Source organism: Phalaenopsis equestris, unplaced genomic scaffold (assembly GCF_001263595.1).
Source record: "Phalaenopsis equestris unplaced genomic scaffold, ASM126359v1 Scaffold001059, whole genome shotgun sequence".
Lineage (NCBI taxonomy): Eukaryota > Viridiplantae > Streptophyta > Magnoliopsida > Asparagales > Orchidaceae > Phalaenopsis > Phalaenopsis equestris.
Genome location: NW_018165498.1, coordinates 67,341 through 87,392, shown reverse-complemented (window position 1 = coordinate 87,392; position 20,052 = coordinate 67,341). Strand labels below are relative to the sequence as shown.

Genomic DNA, 20,052 nt, shown 5'->3' with positions numbered 1-20,052 from the left:
AGAAAATGAGCGGTTCTTGGGTTAGGAAGATCGGGGATGATGAACAGATGTCGTCTATTTTTTTTTTGTATCAAACAATCGACGTGTATGCGGTCTAACGAAGTAATGGAGCTTGAACATAGAGCTGACGAGGCACTGATGCGGATGGTGGTTGCAAATCAAAACGCAACACGCAGGGTTTTAGAGGCGCCAATAATACAATCAGCACCGACGTGGATAAATAGAAAATTAGGGATTTTTCTAATTTAAATAATTATAGAAACTTTAAAAATTCATAATTTGGTGTAGACAAATACTAAAAAAAAAAATACCCCTGTGCTCAGTGAACAGAGGAGAATAATGTGGACAAAAAAACAAAAAAATATTCGCTTTATAATTATTTTTCAATTAATTAAATGCTCTGAAAATTTCTTAAATTGTAAATAATTAAATCTTAATCATAAAAATGTGAAATTTAGGGATGAGCTCTAATTTTTTCCCAAGTCAGAGGACAACTCTAATATTTGAATATTTAATTTTCAAAATAGATCACCCTTATTTTGCTTAAAATAATTATAAAAAATAAAATATAATTCAAAAAATTACAAAAATTAATTTGGTAGGTTCACTATTGTCAAAAGAACTTAAGAAAGATAAAATTAAAAATTAAAAAATTTAAAGTCTATTTTTCCTATTTTAAAATTAAGGAAAATACAAAAAATAAGAAAAATATAAAATAACTCAAAAAGTCATCAAAATAACGCATATTGAAGAAAATGACCTTAGGAAGTCTTTGTAAAAATTGTTGAGGCAATAAAATTATTTTTAATGTAAAAATGTATTTTCTAAGTAAATAAAAATTTGACTTTAAATAATTATAGAAATTAAAGTATAAATAAAAAATTATGAAAGATAGTTTGGAGTGTTTTTTAAAATAGAGCTATCTAAGAAAAATAAAATTGAAGCCAAAATAAAATGTTTATTTTAGCCTATTTTCTTAATTAAATATTAATTAAAAAAACCAAAAATCACAAAAATGCCTAAAATGTGTCAAAATGTAATAAATTACTTCCTGATTGAAGAAAACAACTTAAAATGTTTCTATAAATTTTTTGGATTTTAAAAAATGTATTTTCCTATATTTTTTACTTAAAAAATATTAAAAATAGAATAAAAGTTAGAAAAAAATGAAATTAATGGGTATGTTCTAATTAAGTAAATGAATCAAATTTGAAAATCCCCATTTTTGAACTAAAATAATTATAAAAAATAAAATAAAATAAATACAAAGTCTTTCCGGTGTCTTAATTAACCCATGAGTAGCAATCCAAAAAAGTTTTACAGTCATTTGAATAAAATTAAGAGAATTATGAAGAAAAGAACGCTATGGGTAAAATAGTAATTATGGAATTTTGAGCCCTAATCTTTGATTGATCCTACTATATTCAAAGTTATTTATATTTCTTTCATAACTATTGATAATACTAGCCAATATTGAACTATAACTATTTTTAAAATTTAATACACCTTTGACTCTCACATTTAGTCTTAACTCTCAATACACTTCACATTATTTTTGAAATTATTTGACCATAATCCTTATCATGAAGAGAAATCATATGAAAATATTTTCTTATTCTTTATATTTCTCTATTAATTTACTTAGAACAAAAATATTTTCTCAATGAATTATAATTTTATTTTATTCCGACTATAAGTTTTTTATATGAATTATAATTTTATTTTGCTCTTAAATATTATATCATAATATTTTTTTCTCGGGTTATTAATTAGTAATATATATCATTAATTCTTTCAACATATTATTTTGAAATGACTTATTTGAAATTATCACCAAATAAAATTTTTAGAGTATCATTTTTTTTTCTTGATATTTTCTTTTCTTTCAATATAATTTGATTAATTACACTTTTTACATCAAAAGTTTTTTATTTACACTTATAAGATAGTAAAGGTGATATTTTTGATATGATGTTAACAATTTGAGTAATAAACATGTAAGTATGAATGCTTGGTTACAACTTATAAGATATATAAATGTATAAGAATCGTGTGGTATATATGTCAATATCCCTTGAGAAGAGACATTAATAAGGGTTTAAAAAAGAAAAGATAATTAAGTGTTCATGAAAGAGGAGACTATTTTGACATAATAAAGATAATTGAGTTAGGGTCCGTTTGGGGCAGCTTATGCGTTTCAGGATAAGCTGCTTTATCCGGAACCGCGGCCTGTGGGCCGGCCGCAGGGGTCGACCCGCGGCCTGCGTTTAGTGTAAAAATCCAAATGCTGTTTCGGATAAGCTGGTGAAACGCGCGAACCAAACGGTACGGCCGCCGCCCGTACTTATAAGTTGCCCCAAACAGACCCTTAGTTTATGCGCCCGTACTTATAAGCTGCCCCAAACAGACCCTTAGTTTATGAATAATCCAATTCAACTGAACCCATTGTCTAAATTAAGAGAGATAAATATTATAATATATATGGCGTTTCATGTGCCCCAAAAGTTGCCTTTGAAATATTCATAAGTTGGTAATATTCACAAAAATAATAATAATAATAATAAAGCTTGAGTCAAAATAAAGCAATAATTAATAAGAAAGAAAGAGGAAAATTAGAAAATTTTATTTTAACATTGAGACTGAGTAGAGTTTTTTTATAATTATTTTAATTTCAACATCAGAAGGTTTAAAATATATGATTTATTTATTTATTTATTATTAATGGAATTAATCATGCATCATACCACAGATCAAGCTGGCTCATTTAGGAACTTTAATTTGCATAGTTTAACAACTTATTTTAAGAAAATACCTACTTCTCTTAATTCAAATGTTGCCATCTTCTTTGAAGAAAATTATATTTTTTTGATGTTTTCATAATCATCTAAACAGTATTATTTCATATGCCTTAGTAATATATCCACACACTTTTTTGTAGAATTTTCAAATATATTCTAAAACTAATTGATATAACATGTTTTAAATTTTATAGCTTCTGACTCATTATTCTTGGTTAACTGGAATTGAATTGATTTTTAACTAGAGCTATCAATAAATTACCATACACGACAGCCCAACTCAAAAGTTTTGGGTTAGTGTTGGCCCTTATATTTTGTGGGCTAGGTTGGGGTCCTAAACTTGGCCCCGAATAATAATTGGTTCGTCTTCGGGTTGATCCAAGAAACCCATTAACTGAATTGATAGAATGTGGAAGGGGCTAAGTTGCTAAAGACGATTCACATCTTAAGGCAAATTCATCTTAGATTTTTGGTCGCGTGAAACTTCTAAAGCCTTATTTGATCTTTCCCGAAATGCAAAAGGAAAAACGAGCCAACTTCATTTCGGGGTTGTTTGGGGCAACTGCAACTTATTGAATAATTTGCTGATGAACAGCTTATCCGGAAAAACTGCTGATCAGCAGCTTATTTGGATAAGCTGACTGGCTTTTTGGGGTAGTTGTTTGAAAACAACTGATTTACAATCGTTTATGGATAAATGACCATTATACCATGTTAAGTAATGTTGTTTGTAACAGAACTGTCTTGGCAATATATTCGATATTACAGAAGCAGAAAACTAATACAAAATATTAAAGAAAAAAGATAAAACAATCCTCACTTAATAATGAGTACAAACTTAATAAAAAAAGGAAAAAAAATATTAAAATTACAAGTAAAATTATGATAATATTAATTTTAAAGATGAGACAGCATATGTCACAAGATAAAATGTCCTCCAGGGATACCAACGAACCCGATCACTATCGGCGGTAGAGGCTGGCAAACTGTCATCCCATCGGAAGAAAGCACACCTCTCTGTAACGCTTCGTGGACAACAGTAGAACTTTCTCCCATAATTGTGTGTCTGATGCAACGTCAGTAAGAAAGTCTGTAGTCCACGGTGACAGAACACACGTCAGGAGGTCTCTAAAGTCTTGGACATGTTGCTTGAAAGATGTAGGAGAGGAAACATTAGTCAACTCAAAAAATTAAACTAAAGAAAAAATGTACAAGAAAGTGTAAATTATCGAAAACCTATCGAATAAAAAAAGCATAAAAACAAATGAAGAAAAGCACTTTCAAACATCTGAATAATATAAAATTAAAATTAACAATGATATAACAGACATAATAAGAACATAGAGCCTAGAAAGAAAAGATGAAACAACTAGTCAGCATTCGACAATAGCATCATTGATCCGCTCTCTCAAAGCTACCATTTTCACTGCACCTTCACCATCGTGGGTATCAAATTCTGATGACTCCCTCTATGGCAGTTGTTTAAACTGTCTGACGTGAAATTCACATGCTTCAGGAGGGACCTACATTTGATCGTCGTCAGCCATACCGAGAGTAATGTTGTCGAATATAGTTGTGGAGCGCTATCATGACCAGCATAATATGTACTTGTTTAGAAAAGAGATATGAAAACATATCATGTAGGATGACCTATTTTTTCTTTCACACCCCAAATATTCTTTCAATCATGTCGAGTAAGGAGGAGTGATGTTTGTTAAACATTTCTTTTCTTTCATAAGCAGCACCATTTGATCCCTCAAAATCTGGAATGTGATATTTGATATTTGGAAATGACATCAAATACCCCCTCCATAAGGAATATCCAACATCAACTGAATAATATTTACCTCTTTGTAAAACCATTATTAGTAACAATTGATAAAAATACTAACGCATTATATAAATGAACGAATATGGAGGCGGGTGAGGGAAGAGTTGTCTATTATTTTATCTCACATAAGCAAAAGATGACTGTCATGTGACTCTCTTCCCATCTGGTCATCACAAATGTGAAACACATGTTTAAATCACATACGACCATCACATTTTATATGGGTGATCCACACTGATCAATGTACATGACGTTTTCTTTAGTCTTAATCATATTCAAACTAATAAACAAAACAGATCAAGAAAGATACTTAAAATGATAGTAGAACAAAGAACAAGACAAAAAATAAAGTGCTAAAAGAAACATACTCCTTAAATAAAAAAAATCAAACTAAAACATGAAAACTAAACATTGAAGAAACAACAAGAAACAACCATCACCTAAAAGTATAAAGACACACACACACCCAAGTCAAACCACCATCACTAACAACCAACCATCAACACCAACTCCCAAAAGTAGAGAGACACACACACAACTAAGTCAAACCACTATCACCAACACCCAATCACCAACACCAACACTAATCAGTAGAGAGAAAGACAAACACACCCAAGTCAAACCACCATCACTAACCCCCCAATCAATAACACCAATATTAATCAATAGGGACAGACAAACACACCCAAGCCCAACTACCATCACCAACACCCAACCACCGGAACAAACACCCTACAGTAGAGAGAGTCGCATTACAGTGGAGAGAGCCAAACCGGTACAAAAAACAACACCCTATAGTAGAGATAGTCACACCAACACCAACAATAACACCATACAATAGAGAGAACCACACCAACACCAACAACAATGCCCTCACAATACCAGGACCAACCTCAACACCATATAAATTCCTAATATTCAAGTGTCACAAGTCCAACAAGCATAACCAAAAAAGCATATGTTCCAACAGACAAGCCTAAAGAAACCTTCATTGACTCACCAACGAACCACACAATCACCATCATTAAAATCCCACAACACTAGCACTATCCTCAACACCATATTAATTCCAAGTATTCAAGTGTCACAGGTCCAACCACCATAATAAAAGAAAGCAACAATTCCAACAGACAAGCTTAAATTCACTTTTTATAATTTTATTATTAAGATAACTTAGAATCATGATTTAAGTTATTTTTTTATAGAAGTAAAATGGTAATGATATATAATGATAATAATAATAATGAACATCAATTAGGTTTTACCTAATTCAATAGTAAAACTTAATTGTATAATTATTTATATGTTATTTTTTAATTAGTGTAGGATCATTAATCGAACTATCATATTTATAGAAGTTCAGCGTTTTGTTGCCTCAAGTAAGAAACTACTTTGTATTAGAGGCTAAATGTACCATGCATAGTTATGGGCATTAATCATTACTATTTGCAGATTCGTAGCTGTTTTAGAGGATTGTTAGTCATTGCCTTATTACTTCTTTTTTTTTTTTTGTTATAGACTTCAATTTTTTCTCATGATGAAATCACAAATTTTCTTACTCTTTTGTTGCAATAGTTTTTGCATACTTGTGTTCATTCTATAGTCATGATATTTTATTTGTATTGCACTTGTATGAAATATCATCTATCATATCACAAGCGTGGATTAAATAACACATTTCTTACATATTATAACTATTAAAAATTTGGTATGCTAGTACGATGGTATGTAGGTCGGCCAAACCCTTTTGAATATTTATTAGTCGAGCTAACGAACCTACAAAGTGATGATTCTACAGGAAATCACCAGTTTACTTGAGTTGGTATTGACCTTCGTGGTTTCAGGGTGTCAATATTAAATAAATAATAAATGATAAACTGAACAATAAAAAATTTGGTTGAAAATGATTTTATGGTATCTTATCGTAAGTAAGCATAAGTGATGTTTACCACTCTCGTAGTAATCATCTCTTTTTGTAATCTATATTGCATTTCCCATTTTTCTTGTCATTTGTGCTTTAATAAATAATTGTTATTTAGTGAGTTTGTTTGTCAAACTCACTCTTTAATATATTTACATAATATTTTTTATATATTGAGCCACTAGTAGAACCGTCTTTACCGGAGTAGGCTTTTTAGTTTTAAATTTCTCATTATGGTATTTTTTTTTTAGCATTTGCTTTAGCTATTATATTTTTTTTTTGGGTCTGGGTAGACGTTTTTTGTTATCATTTTTATTTTGATTCATCTAGTTTTTATTTTTCTTTCAATTGTATTAGTGTACCATTCAATTTGAATAAAATTTATATTTTTTATATTTTATTTTTATTTGCATGTAAATTATTCTTTGAGAGGTTCAATTCAGTTCAACATGGCTTGCTTTGTCAGGGTGTACTACTTTCAAGACTCGAGGTGTGATAGTTACTCTGCTCTCTTTCTCCTTTAAAATCTCATGACCACTAGTGCTTAATTGGCTATGGCTTGTACATCATTGTTATTCTTCGTCTTCCATGCCTTGTGGTTTCACATTTTGTAGTTTTATAGTGTGCAAAGTGCAAACATAAGTTGTGAAATCTCATTAGTCTCTTATGCTTTCATTTGGTTCTTTCTATTTTTAATTTGTGGTGGAAAGTGAAAAAGAAATAATACATGAAAGCTCTTATGATTTTTTTAAAATAAATTATGTTTTTTATTTGTAGCTTTGAATTATATGATTTCATTATTCTATTTACTTTAACATTATTTAGGACATTCTGGTTATTATCTTTTAGAGCATTTAGAAGATATTTGCATTCTCTATCTATTTTTGAATCTAGACTTAGATTTTAGAGGGTAGTGTTATATGATATTTCTTTCTATATTGTTTTAGGATTTCATTCAGTTGCATATAAACAATATCATGCTCTTTATATTTTCATGGGTTTTGTTGAAAATTTTTAAGACATTCATGTGTTAGAAATCATTCAGGCTTCATCATGGATGGAATAAATGAAGTGAGGGAGGCATTTGCTAATTGCTTTTTATTTTTCATTTTGATGTAAACCTAGCTACTGCGTTTTCATATATTTTTATTAGAATGTAATGCACGTTTTTTCATTTATTTAATTAAGGATTAGTGTACATTTTTTAATTTTTTTTAGGATGAAAGATTCTAATACTTTTGTTGGTAGTACTGCTATTGAAATTAATGAGAAAATTGCTAGCAAGGATCATAAAATTAATGAAATTAATGATTGAGATAATATAGAAATTAATAAAGAAGAATTGGATGGAGTTAGTGAAAGAAAAATTAAAAGGAAAAGGATGTTACTTTCATCAATATAGGGTTTTTTTTTTTTTGAAAAAACACCCTTTAGAGATGATGGCAAGCAAAATTGTAAGTGTCAAAAAGTATGACTCAACTTAAATATGTGATAGAAAATTTGGCACTAAAATTTTGAAATGTCACATACAAAACCCCAAGAAAAAAGATAATTGTGACATTGATCAACTTATTCTACAAACTAGCTCAAATTCATATTTATCTATGTATGACACAAAGTTTGATCAATAAGAGTTCTAAGAGTTATTTGCAGCTTTTTTCGTTATGCATGTTTTATCATTCCAATGTGTTGAACGGGTTGTTCTTAAAGCATTAATATACTATTTGTGTAGAGATTTATAATTTATCTCAAGAAATACTGAATGAAATTATTGTAAAAGATGTACATTAATATGTTCATGCTTTGCATTGTAAATCAAATATTATAATTAGTTTGAAATATGATTTGTGAACTTCAATCAATAATGATGGATTTATTGGTTTGACTTCATATTTTATTGATATTTTTTGGTAACAACAAAATAAAATTACAAACTTTGAATTTATGTCACTGTCTTATGATGGTCTCACATTATTTGAAGTGATACATTTTTTTTTGACTAATTGAGAAATAAAAAGCAAGATTTTTTGTATCACTCTAGATAATGCTTCAACAAATAATTTCAATGTTAACTTCTTAAGAATTCATCTGAATGTAAGAGGATGTCTTCTATGTAATGGGGAGCTCTTTCATATATGATGTTGTGTGCATGTTATAAACTTAAAAGTGATAAAGTAGATTGATGATTATGTTTTAAAGGTATGTAAATTATTAAAAATGTTCAAAGTTCTCAAGCTAGAAGCCAAGAGTTCTTAGATTGTGCAAAGTAAAATGGTCTTGATGAGAAAAGATAATTGAGGCAAGCTGTTCTTATTAAATGGTAGTCAATGTTCATCATGTGTGATAGAGTCATACACTATGTATTTGTTTTTTTTTTTTTTGTTTCGTTTTTTGCATCTAAGATTGAGTGTCTAAAAATTGATTTTCAAATAATGGATGGGAGAAAATGGTTCATATATATATTAGAACCTTTTTATGCAATTACACTTGTTTTATTTGGAAAACAATATCCAACATCAAATCTTTATTTTTCATGTATTTCTACTATGTTGCATTAAAGCATGAAAGTGCAAATGGTTCTGATTTTATCATAAACATGACAACGAAAATTCTTGATAAGTTTGAAAAACATTGGTTAGATTTGTCAACATTATTGGCCATTGTTGTTATTCTTGATCCAAATTATAATTTCAATTTCATTGAATGGTGACACAAAAATTTTTATGATGGAGACAACATAGAGTGATTTCAAAAATGTGGGAGAAATCATTCTCCTTATATAGACTTTATTAAAAATCAAACTGACGTGGTTCTTCTTTGCATGCATTAAAGGAAAGTCAAACTTCCTAAAGTCATAATTCAAGGGGTCTTACATCAACAATCATTACATCTCAATTTTTACATGTGATGTTCTTCTAATACAACAAGTTCTTGTTATATTTGTGTCTAAGTTTTTATTGCTATGTAACATTTATTTTCATATAGATTGCATTCCAAATAAAGTTACAGCTTGAGATTTTTTTTTAGATGCGCCTAGACTTGAAACAATGACCGAGTTGAATTTTTTGGATTATTGGAGGGGTAATCAATATAATTTTCCAGATGTAACAATAATGGCACATGATATCTTATGCATTCCAATTTCAAATGTTGCCCCAGAAATTACATTTGTAGATATGATGGATCTTGAACTTGAGACAATGAAAGAAAATGTTATGAAAGTTAATATCTATGAAAATGAAAGGGATGATGGTAATATGTCAATCAACATAGAAAATTAATGCTTTGTTAACATTGAGAAGTTTGAATTTCTATTAAATTTCTTGCAAACAACCTAATATTGATCGTATATGTATTAATACTTATCATTTTGACATTGAGGTTTGTTTATTTCATTAGCTTGGCATGACATTACCTGAATGAAGATTATGGAATGATGTATTTGATGATAAATTTTAGTAATTAAAATATATGTTTTTTCTTTTGGAATGAAATGATGGCAATTTGCATGTTGATTTATTTTGTATGGTAATTAGCTGTTTGGATGACATGTTGGTGGTATCCATGCACTCTGTAGTATGTTTCTCTTTTAGACAAATTGGGTGCTACTTTTGTGAATGTATTGTTGGTATGAGATATGTGGTTTATTCTCTATCATCTTTTAGCTGTTACAGGTTCTCTCAGATGTATTGTTGTTCTCTCGGATGTATTATTGTCGGTTTCTAGAATTGAAAGATTTTTTATACATAACTCTTCTTTGTTTTTTTCTTATTGCTCAGACGATGATGAGAGGTTTGTTGTCTTATCACCATCCAATCTTATTATAACAGTCTAATTTTGCTTCATTTACACCTCTGAGATCTTTCATACCACATGGAAAATAGCTTTTTTTTTTTAACTTTTAAATACTGAAATACACTTTTTAATGCGTAGGAAAAGTGGTATATATATATAGGAATTGTGTGGATGAATGTAAATCTTTCTATTTTTTGTTTCTTCATTTTGTTAAGGACTTTTCAAGTCATTCCCACGAAAAAATATTACCTCAGGTGTACTGATGCATCAGTACTTCAATGGAGATGTGTCACGTGGCATTATGATGAGACCATTGAATATGTAGCACTTCCTCATTGGAGTACTGATGCATCAGTACTTCTGAGGTAATATTTTTTTCATTCCAACAGCACTGGTTTAGACCTAGTGCTGATCTTTTCAATGGAAGCACATGGTATTATTTTTTCTGCATTTTCCAACCTTATTAGCTTCTCTCAAGCCTTAACTAGTATTATTATTTCTCTTCAAGTAATTACCAACATTTTTTTTTTTCATAAACGAAGCTGCTTATCATTTTATATAGACAAAATTGAGACATTCATACCTGGGTTCCACAAATTGGTCATTGAGTATTTCCAGCGTGCAACAATTTCATTGCAATTTACAAAATCTGCTATTACATACATATCCCCCGAAAGATTGCTATTTACAAAATCTGGCATTTATACGAGATATGTTTTAACGACCGAACCGATATGTTTATGTTTGCCACGATAAAACCGTCGAGAATTTGATAAAAATAAAGCAGGTATGCGTTGGGTTTTTAAGATGAATTTTAATATTATAGTGAGAAATTGAAAAAATGGATGAAAGACGGTGCAAGATTTTGTAAATAGCAATGTTTTAGAATAAAAAAAATTTCACAATGAATCTTCCTCGAATAAACCACAAATTAATTATTTGAAATCAACATAAAATTTTAAGTCAATCTTATCCCTATTTATTTTGAATTATAATCCTTGCTTTTCCATATTTTTGAGAATCGGAAATACTTTGTTTGCTCTTAAAATTTATAATAAAAAATATTATATTATGATATCTTTTCTCCAATCATTATAGGTCCTCATGAGCGAACAATTTCTTCTTAATTTGCGATACTGCTCAAAATGCAAGGGTCTGTTTGGGGCAGCTCGTGCTTTTCAGGATAAACAGCTTTTCCTGAAACGCGGCCCGCAGGTCTACTCGCGACCCGCGTTTAGTGTAAAAAACACAAAAGCTGCAGACAACGTTTTCAAAAACGCACAAACCAAACGGTCAGGTGGTGTTTTCAAAAATACCGCCGCACTTATAAGCTGCCTCAAATGATGATATTTTCGATGATAAAAGGAAAATTTACATATATACCACACAATTATTATATGCTTATAAATATGCACATGTTAGTGTCATAAATCTACATAAGAAAAAAATTTCACTTTTTTTTTAAAGATAATGATGGTGATATTTCTATGTGATTTAGAAAGTTTGAGTGAATGCTTAATTAGTGGTAAGATATATAAATATCTAAGAATTGTGCGGTACATATGTAAATGGCCTTAAAAACCCCCATTTCTGTGCTAATAAAAAAATATTACATCAGGACTTCTAACGTAAAACTACATTCGGAGTCCAATGAAATGACTCGGGTAATAGAAAAAAAAAATTGTTTCGGCGCAAGGGAATATTCTCGCTGTGTTATTCCGCATTATTCAGGTGTTATTGTGGGGTATTCATGTGTTATTATGTTGTGAAAATATTTCCGATGTTATAATAACACAATAACACATCAATAACACCACAATAACACCTGAATAACGCCGAATAACACAGAAGGAATATTCTCCTATGTGACTGGGTCAAATCACAGGAAAACGCGTGAGTTTTCTTGAAGCCACGTGTCTGCATATCAATGGACTCCAAACATAACTCTATGTTAGTAGTCCTGCTGTAATATTTTTCCGAGCTAATTCGCTTGAGAAGAGACAATAATAAGCGTTTAAAAAGGAAAAGATCATTAAGTGTTTATAAAAGAAGGGACTCATTCGACACAATAAAAACAAGAGAGTTAGTTTATGAATAATTCAATTCATGCCTAATCCATCGTATAAAGATAAGAAAGATAAATATTATAAATTTGTGGCATTTCATACGTCCTAAAACTCGCCCTTGAAATACTCATAAGTTGGTAATATTCTCCATCCAAAAGAAACATATCTCGAGTCAAAATAGAGCAATTAATAAGAAAGTAACATAAAATTAGAAAATTTGCTTTGACATTTGAAACTTGGGAGAAATTTTGATGTTCTTTCTTCTCTTAGGGCCCGTTTGAGGCAGCTTATTTGGTGCGATCACGTTTTGAAAACACACCTGGTCTGTTTGGGTAAGTTGTGTTTTGGCAGCTTATGCGTTTTGAAAACGCCGAAAACAACATTTTCACACTACACCTATCTAGTGTGGTGATAGTTTTCTGACAGCTGTCTGACTTTTCCCAAAAAATAAAAATTTGTAATAACCACCGCACTTAGCTTAGCAACATATTATTTTTAATCAGCTTATCAATATATTATTCAATAAGTTATAGCTGCCCCAAACAGACCCTTAATCCTGTTATAACTCTAAATAATATTCATTTTTTAAACTCATTTGTTCTTAAATAACTTTTTGTCCTGTCTTAGATTGCTCCATCAGAAGTTTATTAAATGTATCATTTATTTATTTATGGGATAAATCATTTATCATATCACACATCAAGTTGGCTCAATTAAAAATTTTAATTTGCCTTGTTTAACAATTTATCTTAAAAAATTACCAACTTCTCTTAATTCAAATGCTACTATCTTATTTGGATAAAGTTGTTTCTTTTAAATTTTAGGGTTCCTAACTTATTATTTGTGGTTGATTGATGTTAGAATTGATAGTTAAGGAGTCCAATATGATTATTTTGTTGGGGCCATTAACATGCATACCACTCAATTTCTATATATTTCCATACCTAACACCTAAATTTCACTTTTCACATCTATACCACCAAAATCTTTCATATCACATGAAAAATAGCATTTTTTTAACTTATAAAAAGTAAAATGCACATTTTAATGCATAGGAAGAGTGGTATATTTATAAAAAAATTAATTTTAGATGTTAGATACATAAATACAAAGGAATTGAGTGGCATGCATGTAAATCTTCCTATTTTGTTTCTTCAATTTATTAAGCACATTTAGAAGTCATTCCTTCACCGCTGGTTTAGACCCAGCGCTGCATGGTAGAATTTTTTCTGCACTTTCCCAACTTGCTAAGTCTCATTAACTTGTATTATAATTTCTCTTCAAGTAATTACCAACATTTAATTCATAAACGAAGATTTTTATTATTTTATTTTGACAAAATTGAAATATTCATAGTTGGGCTTTACAATTTGGTCATTGAATGGTTCGAACCTGCATCAATTCTTCAAATTTAAGTTTTAATAGCTAAATTTGTACCACTCAAATCTTCAGCATCGCATCAGAAAGATCATCATTTTATCTTTTTTTAAAATTAAAATATGCCTTTTCATGCATAAGTTTATGACATTAAGGTGTTATAGGTGTGAATTCATAAGAATTGTGTGGTATGTATGTAAATTTCTCATAGAAATATTGGATCAAAATTCAGTAGGCTGCTAACTGCAAGAGCGATACCTTACCAAAATTCAGTAGGCTGCTAACTGCAAGAGCGATACATCACAAAAAAAAAAAACTACCCAATCTGAATTGACTCTAATGATGCAATAAATATGCATTGCAAAATGAGGCATTCCATAGCCTCTTACAGAATTGAACATTTTAGGTACAGATGATAGGAAATTGCAAAAAAAGGCTAAATTGCAAAATTAAGAAGTCTGTACATCCTTTCTATTCCTCCTTTTTTCTCGAGGCCAAGAGAGAAAAAGGTGACAATACTACTGTTGCACAATAGAGAAAGGAGACGTTTACATGACCACTACTTGGTTCTACAACTAATACACTACTTGTGTATCCAATAACGCTACACTGAAAAATACCTCCTTTGCCAAATGGACCTAATCATCTTCTCTTTAGATTTCCGCAGAGGTTCTGAACCTTCTCACTTTGGCGCTTTAAATACAATGGCTGTGTACTCTTTAACACTGATACACTGAAAAATGCCTGTTTTTCCAAATGGAGCTCAGCGTCCTTCCAAGCTTCTTAGCTTTTGGTTTGCAAAGCGGTTTTGACTCGGGCATTACTGCACACTCACCACTGTTCTCCTCCAGCTGCTCCTGTTGATATATTGAAGGCTCGCGCTGCCGTTGCTCCCTAAACAGCTGCAGCAGCTTCAGAGCCTTCTCTCTTCCTTTGGTGCTACCACTAACGGATATTGAAACCAGTGCTGGTATTACACCTTCTTGAAGAACCGCGTGGCTGCAACTGTCATCACCATTGCATAGAATTAGAAGGCAGGAGACAACCTGCTCTTGCTCCAATGGCTCGCCAGTGTCCAGAATCATGGCAAGGTTAGCAATCAGGCCTTGTGTTGATACCATCTCTCGCTTTCCAGCTTGTGTTGAAGCTATGTTTATGAAGACGGTAAGCACTTTCTCGGTCCATGCAGAGCCTTCCTCGTCTTGAGGACTCGAGGTAAGTAGGGCTAAGAGAGCATTGACGATGCTGGAGTCGAGGAGAGGTTGGATGTTGGAAGGATGAGTGGAAAGGTTGTAGAGGGTGTGCAACGCATCATGCTTACCAGAGCTGATATGGAAGCCGTCAGATTGCAGGGACTGAACAAGGAATGGAATGGCGTGGCTCGAGCCAATGATGGGTTTAGCTTCATCAAGGAAAGAGAGGTTGAGGATGACAGCAGTGGCAAACTGCTGAGTTGAAGGCTTGGAGATCATTCTCTGTAGGAGCGGAATTGTGTCCAAAGACAACAAACTTTCCTTGTTCCTGAAATGGGATGAGCCATAAATATATAAACTGGTTAGAAATCATGATGTTTCAATATTTTAAACTCATAAAAATCATAATTAAGTGGTTCCCAATTCAAGTATTTATATTAAATGAGAACTTTTCCACCAAAAATAAGCTAAAAAAGACGTTTTTTACCTGTTATTGTTGACAGCAATGTTGAAAAGAGCCATGGCACCAATTTCCTGAGCCTTCTCGTCCCCTTCCTCAATTGCTGATTTCAAAAACTGGACGAGGGCCTCAACAAAACCATTTGCACCCATATATATTCTCGCTTCCTCATCATCCTTCAATAGTAACCTTATTTGCTCCACTGCTTCGCATTTTCTACTCATGCTCTCGCTTCCATAAAGCACAGCAAGCAAGCTCTCGTATATCTGAAGACCATCCTCTTCAAAAGCTTGACAACATCCATCATTGAAACCACCCATCTCGCCCTCTAAGGTCTCCTGAAGGGAGCTGCTGGCATCGAACGGAGCTATCTCCGTCTCTTTGAGCGAGCATGAATTCCTATCTGTTGCCTCAGATTCTGATAATAAATGTCTCCAGTAATCAGATTCAAGAGGCTCTGGAGAACCATCAGGAATGGGGACGCCATTTTGTTCGCACCAACTAGCAATCAAGCCTTTGACGCAATAATTTGGAGTCAATGAAAGGTGAGACAACTTTTGCTGAGTTCTGGGGCAGGTACGATGCCCAACATTGAACCACTGCTCGATGCAAGCACGTTCGTATGTTTGTCCGGACGAAATAATGACCGGGTCGTACATGAGCTGAAACGAGATGGAGCATCTCAACTCCTCGGGAGGTACGGGCAAGTCTCCAAATATCACACCGCTCTGCTTGGAGTTGAAAGAACTGGGACTACTGATCTGTTTATCAAATGCTTGACCAAGCCCGCCTGATCTAGAAATATCATCTAGAGATCCTAACATGGTAGGAGAGCAAGGAGCGGATCCCTGGGAATCAGTATCATCTGAAATCTCACCTCTGAAAAGCTTCGAGTACTTTCGCAGAAGATGCATGAGATAAGAGACTATGGATTCCTTACGTTTATCATTCTCAGCACGAGCTCTTTCAATGAGCTTCTTGAGAGCTCTTCTCTCAACAAGTGCGGCACGGGAAGAAGTGATGCCAAGCCTTGATGCAGCTTGGTGGAAGATTTCAAGTTCGTCGTTACAATTTGGACTACTGTTTCCTTTCCTTTCTTTCTGAAGTAATGAAATCACATCATTTCCAATCTGCTTCTCCGACTGATCAAGCTCAAATACAACACTTTCGAGCTCATTAACGATCTCCAGGATCTGGAAAAGAATAACAGTCAGAAACAATCTGCTAAAAGAAAAGTTTCCATATGATAGTAAAGCGCTTACCAGAAGAAAAATCAAGTTTTTTAAATATATCTGAATAAATATTTAAAATATTCCCCTGACCGCCTATATGGAGCATTTCAGTCCCAGAGTCTAAAGAAAATGTTAAATTCATCCCTATACTCTTTAAATTGGGGTTGAAATAGTCCCCTTCCATATTAAAAAGGTTTGGGAATTATATTGGAATTTTTAGAGAAACTCAGACTAGAATGACTCCCTGCCAGGTGTCAGGGAACTATTTTGACACTTCCCTTAAATATTCAACAAAAATGCCCTATTGGCACTTATAGTGCTATTATGAATTATTGAGTTTGGTGTTTTATTAGGGGTAAGAAAGATGACCACCAGAAGAAAGTGCAGCGACTAAACAATCATATTTCACTTCATGGCATTTGTTCGTCATTTGGGAATGCAAATGCCATATAAAACACTGAAAAGTGGCAAGTGATGACTAAACATTATATTTTGTATATAATTACTTACTAATATTTTGATATTATAAATTAAGAATTTCCACTGAAATCATACATCACTGTTTTTGAAAGCATTTATTCACATTGCACCTTCAGTCTACAATATGAGCTGCATCATCTAACAAGTTAGCTAACTTTAATATATTCAGCTATCGATGGCATCAACATCAATGATGACGAAATAAGATCAACTCTAAAACTATAAAACTATTGGAAGATTTACATAAAAGCCACTCAATTCCTATGCATTTACATATCTATACCTAAAATTCAATTTTTACATATATGTCACTTAACCTATGCACGAAAAGGATATTTTTAGTTTTAAAAGTTAAAATAGTGGTATTTTTTATGTGATCTGAAAGATTTGAATGGTAGAAATATGAAACACAATGTTTAGATGTTACTTATGTAAATACATAGGAATCGGGTGGTGTGAATGTAAACGCCCCAAGAAAATTTTCATGCCAGACAATGAAAACAAAAGTGATCTTCAGCTTAACAGGCTGTCTAATCATTTTGAGAGATAGCTGATGATCAAGGACATCGAATATATGGAGAACACATGGACATGGCATTGATTACATCGGAAACTCAAAAAAAAAAAAAAAAAAAAAAAAAAAAAGAGTAGGTGGTGGAGCCTAAAATGCGAATTGTGTTGATTCCAATTGGAAGTAAACTCAAAAAAAAAATTTTAAATGTCTAACAGCCCTATTAAAAATGCGCATCTATATATTATATATATATATATATATATATATAGATAGATAGATATATACATCAGAACTAATATAATAATGACCCCAACAATGTGAGAAATGGCATAACTTTCTTGGTAAACCCATCAATATAAACATCATTAAAATCAAGATTAGATGGTGAAAACATGATGCAATCTTAATAATACTATTCTAAAACCTAAAAGTTTATCAATTCAACTAACGCAATCTAATTTTCATACAAACAAACAAACTTCAAGTACTAAAAAACAATAAAACATAACCCACCTGACAACCAATATTTTGTGGGACAATGTTCTCAACACGTGTAAGACTGTCTAGGAGAGAGCTTCTTGCTTTCTCAAATTTCATGAGAATAGAGTCGCCAGTAATGGCCTGTAAATTTTAAACAGGGGCGAAAAAACAATAAGTAAAAGCTAGCCTGTTACTTAAAGCAGAAAAAATGAGTTCAGCCATACAAACAACATATCCTTGGACAAATTAAGATGCAAAATCCTTTACAACGTTGAAATTCTTCGAGAAGAAGGTTTCAATAAACAGAGGTCAATAACACAAAACTGAATATTACATTCCAGAATCAGGCCTATTATGATATTGGGATGCCATTATTCACCATTAGTAAATATCAAAGATCATTGTTAAGAGCAAGTTCAGAGTGAAAAGTGGGAATGGAAATTACAAGTCAGTCTAAAAAGATCAATTTCATAAAAATAAAAAATTCAAAATTTGCCTGTAAGTAAATAAAATAAAAAAAAAAGTCTACCAAAAAGCATATCAAGTTGCAGAGAAAAGAAGAGCCACCACACATGCTAATCATGAGTTTGGGCTATCACAGAAGAAAGCTGAACTCACTAAATAAAGTTTGCTGCATTCCGAGCAATGCTGAAGAAGACTTTTTGCTCTATCAAGCGCTACATGTAATGCACAAAGTGATTGTATTCCAGATTTGCTTCGAGGTCTTGAAGCTTCAATAAACGGAAAGATCTCCAGCACTTTACCAACAATCAAAGAGAGTATCTTACACAATCCTCCATGCAACTACATGAGAAAACCACAAGATCAACAAAAACATCATCAAAATAAGAGATTACGACCAAGTTGGTACTTTTTCAGAATACTCAAAAGCTGAATAAAAGATGGATCGGTAGTCTTGCTAACAATTCAGATAAGAAAATTCACAAATAGAAGAAGGAATCGAGTTGTAATGATGAGAGAGATTTATTCCCCTCCCCTCCATGATCTTCCAGAAATAATAAGAGACTACAGAATTTTACTATGGTAAAACTATTAACTATCCAATGAATTAGTAGTAGCGGCGATCAAAAGATGAAACAGAAAAAGAAAAAAAAAATCATTGGTAAAAATTAAATGGTATTGCCCAATCAATTAGTAGTAGCGGAAGTCAAAAGAAGAACAGAATAAGGAAAAAAAAAATCATTGATAAGAATTAAATGGTCAATTTAAGCAAAAAAGAATGAACTAGTACAAAGTTAGTAGTTAAGAAATTATCCATTATAATGCAAGTAAAATACCTCTAAAATCAAGCTCCTGAGCATACTTAAAAAAGCTCTGAAGCATACCTCTACAGTTCTAACAACCATACTTAAAAAAAGCTTCATAACAAAAAGAAACCTTTGCCACATTACCTTCGCATCGCCAACAATAGAAAACTTCTCTTCAATCTCAGAAGAATCCATCAACGCTTCCTCAAAAGACTCCAACGCATATCGATTAATCACCTTTAAAAAACTGTCACAAGTATCAGAACAGCAAGAAGAGCCGCAAATCGCCAAAAAAATACACCAAGTTCTCCCAAAAAAACACGATGCAATTTCAAAATCTCATGAAAACTTAAAGTGGACAGATTCATAAACCTATTTTTCCTCCTTTTTCCCAGCACGGCCACATCAAAACCTACTAATAGATAAAGAAAATTTACCCATGACTGTTTCAACTGCGACAACTTGAAAATATCGATTGCGCGATCCATGGCGCAGGATATGGAAACCACATCGATGGAGCCACGAAATCGCCGACCGCCAGTCTCAGAAGAAGACGGAGGAACTGACGGCGCCGACACGGCGACAAGACGAATGGACGGTGAGATGAATGCGCACAAGGCCTTCGAACTGGATACAG

General features: G+C 32.1%; 1 protein-coding gene across 2 annotated transcripts in view; it reads right to left on the bottom strand.

Moving 5' to 3' along the window:
- LOC110032931 (U-box domain-containing protein 45-like) overlaps positions 1-20,017 on the bottom strand; it is a 46,277-nt gene extending 26,260 nt beyond the window's left edge. Inside the window, exons 1-6 of one of the 2 annotated variants that reach the window (XM_020736726.1) lie at positions 19,853-20,017; positions 19,560-19,652; positions 18,766-18,951; positions 18,181-18,288; positions 15,469-16,634; positions 14,671-15,309 (exon numbers count right to left, since the gene is read on the bottom strand). In XM_020736726.1, coding sequence (XP_020592385.1) covers positions 14,671-15,309; positions 15,469-16,634; positions 18,181-18,288; positions 18,766-18,951; positions 19,560-19,652; positions 19,853-19,903 — 2,243 coding nt within the window. In that variant the 5' untranslated portion in view covers positions 19,904-20,017. Of the gene's footprint in view, positions 1-14,131; positions 15,310-15,468; positions 16,635-18,180; positions 18,289-18,765; positions 18,952-19,559; positions 19,663-19,852 lie in introns of those variants that run through there. The other variant, XM_020736725.1, reaches the window with a different exon arrangement.
- Positions 20,018-20,052: the final 35 nt, after the last annotated feature.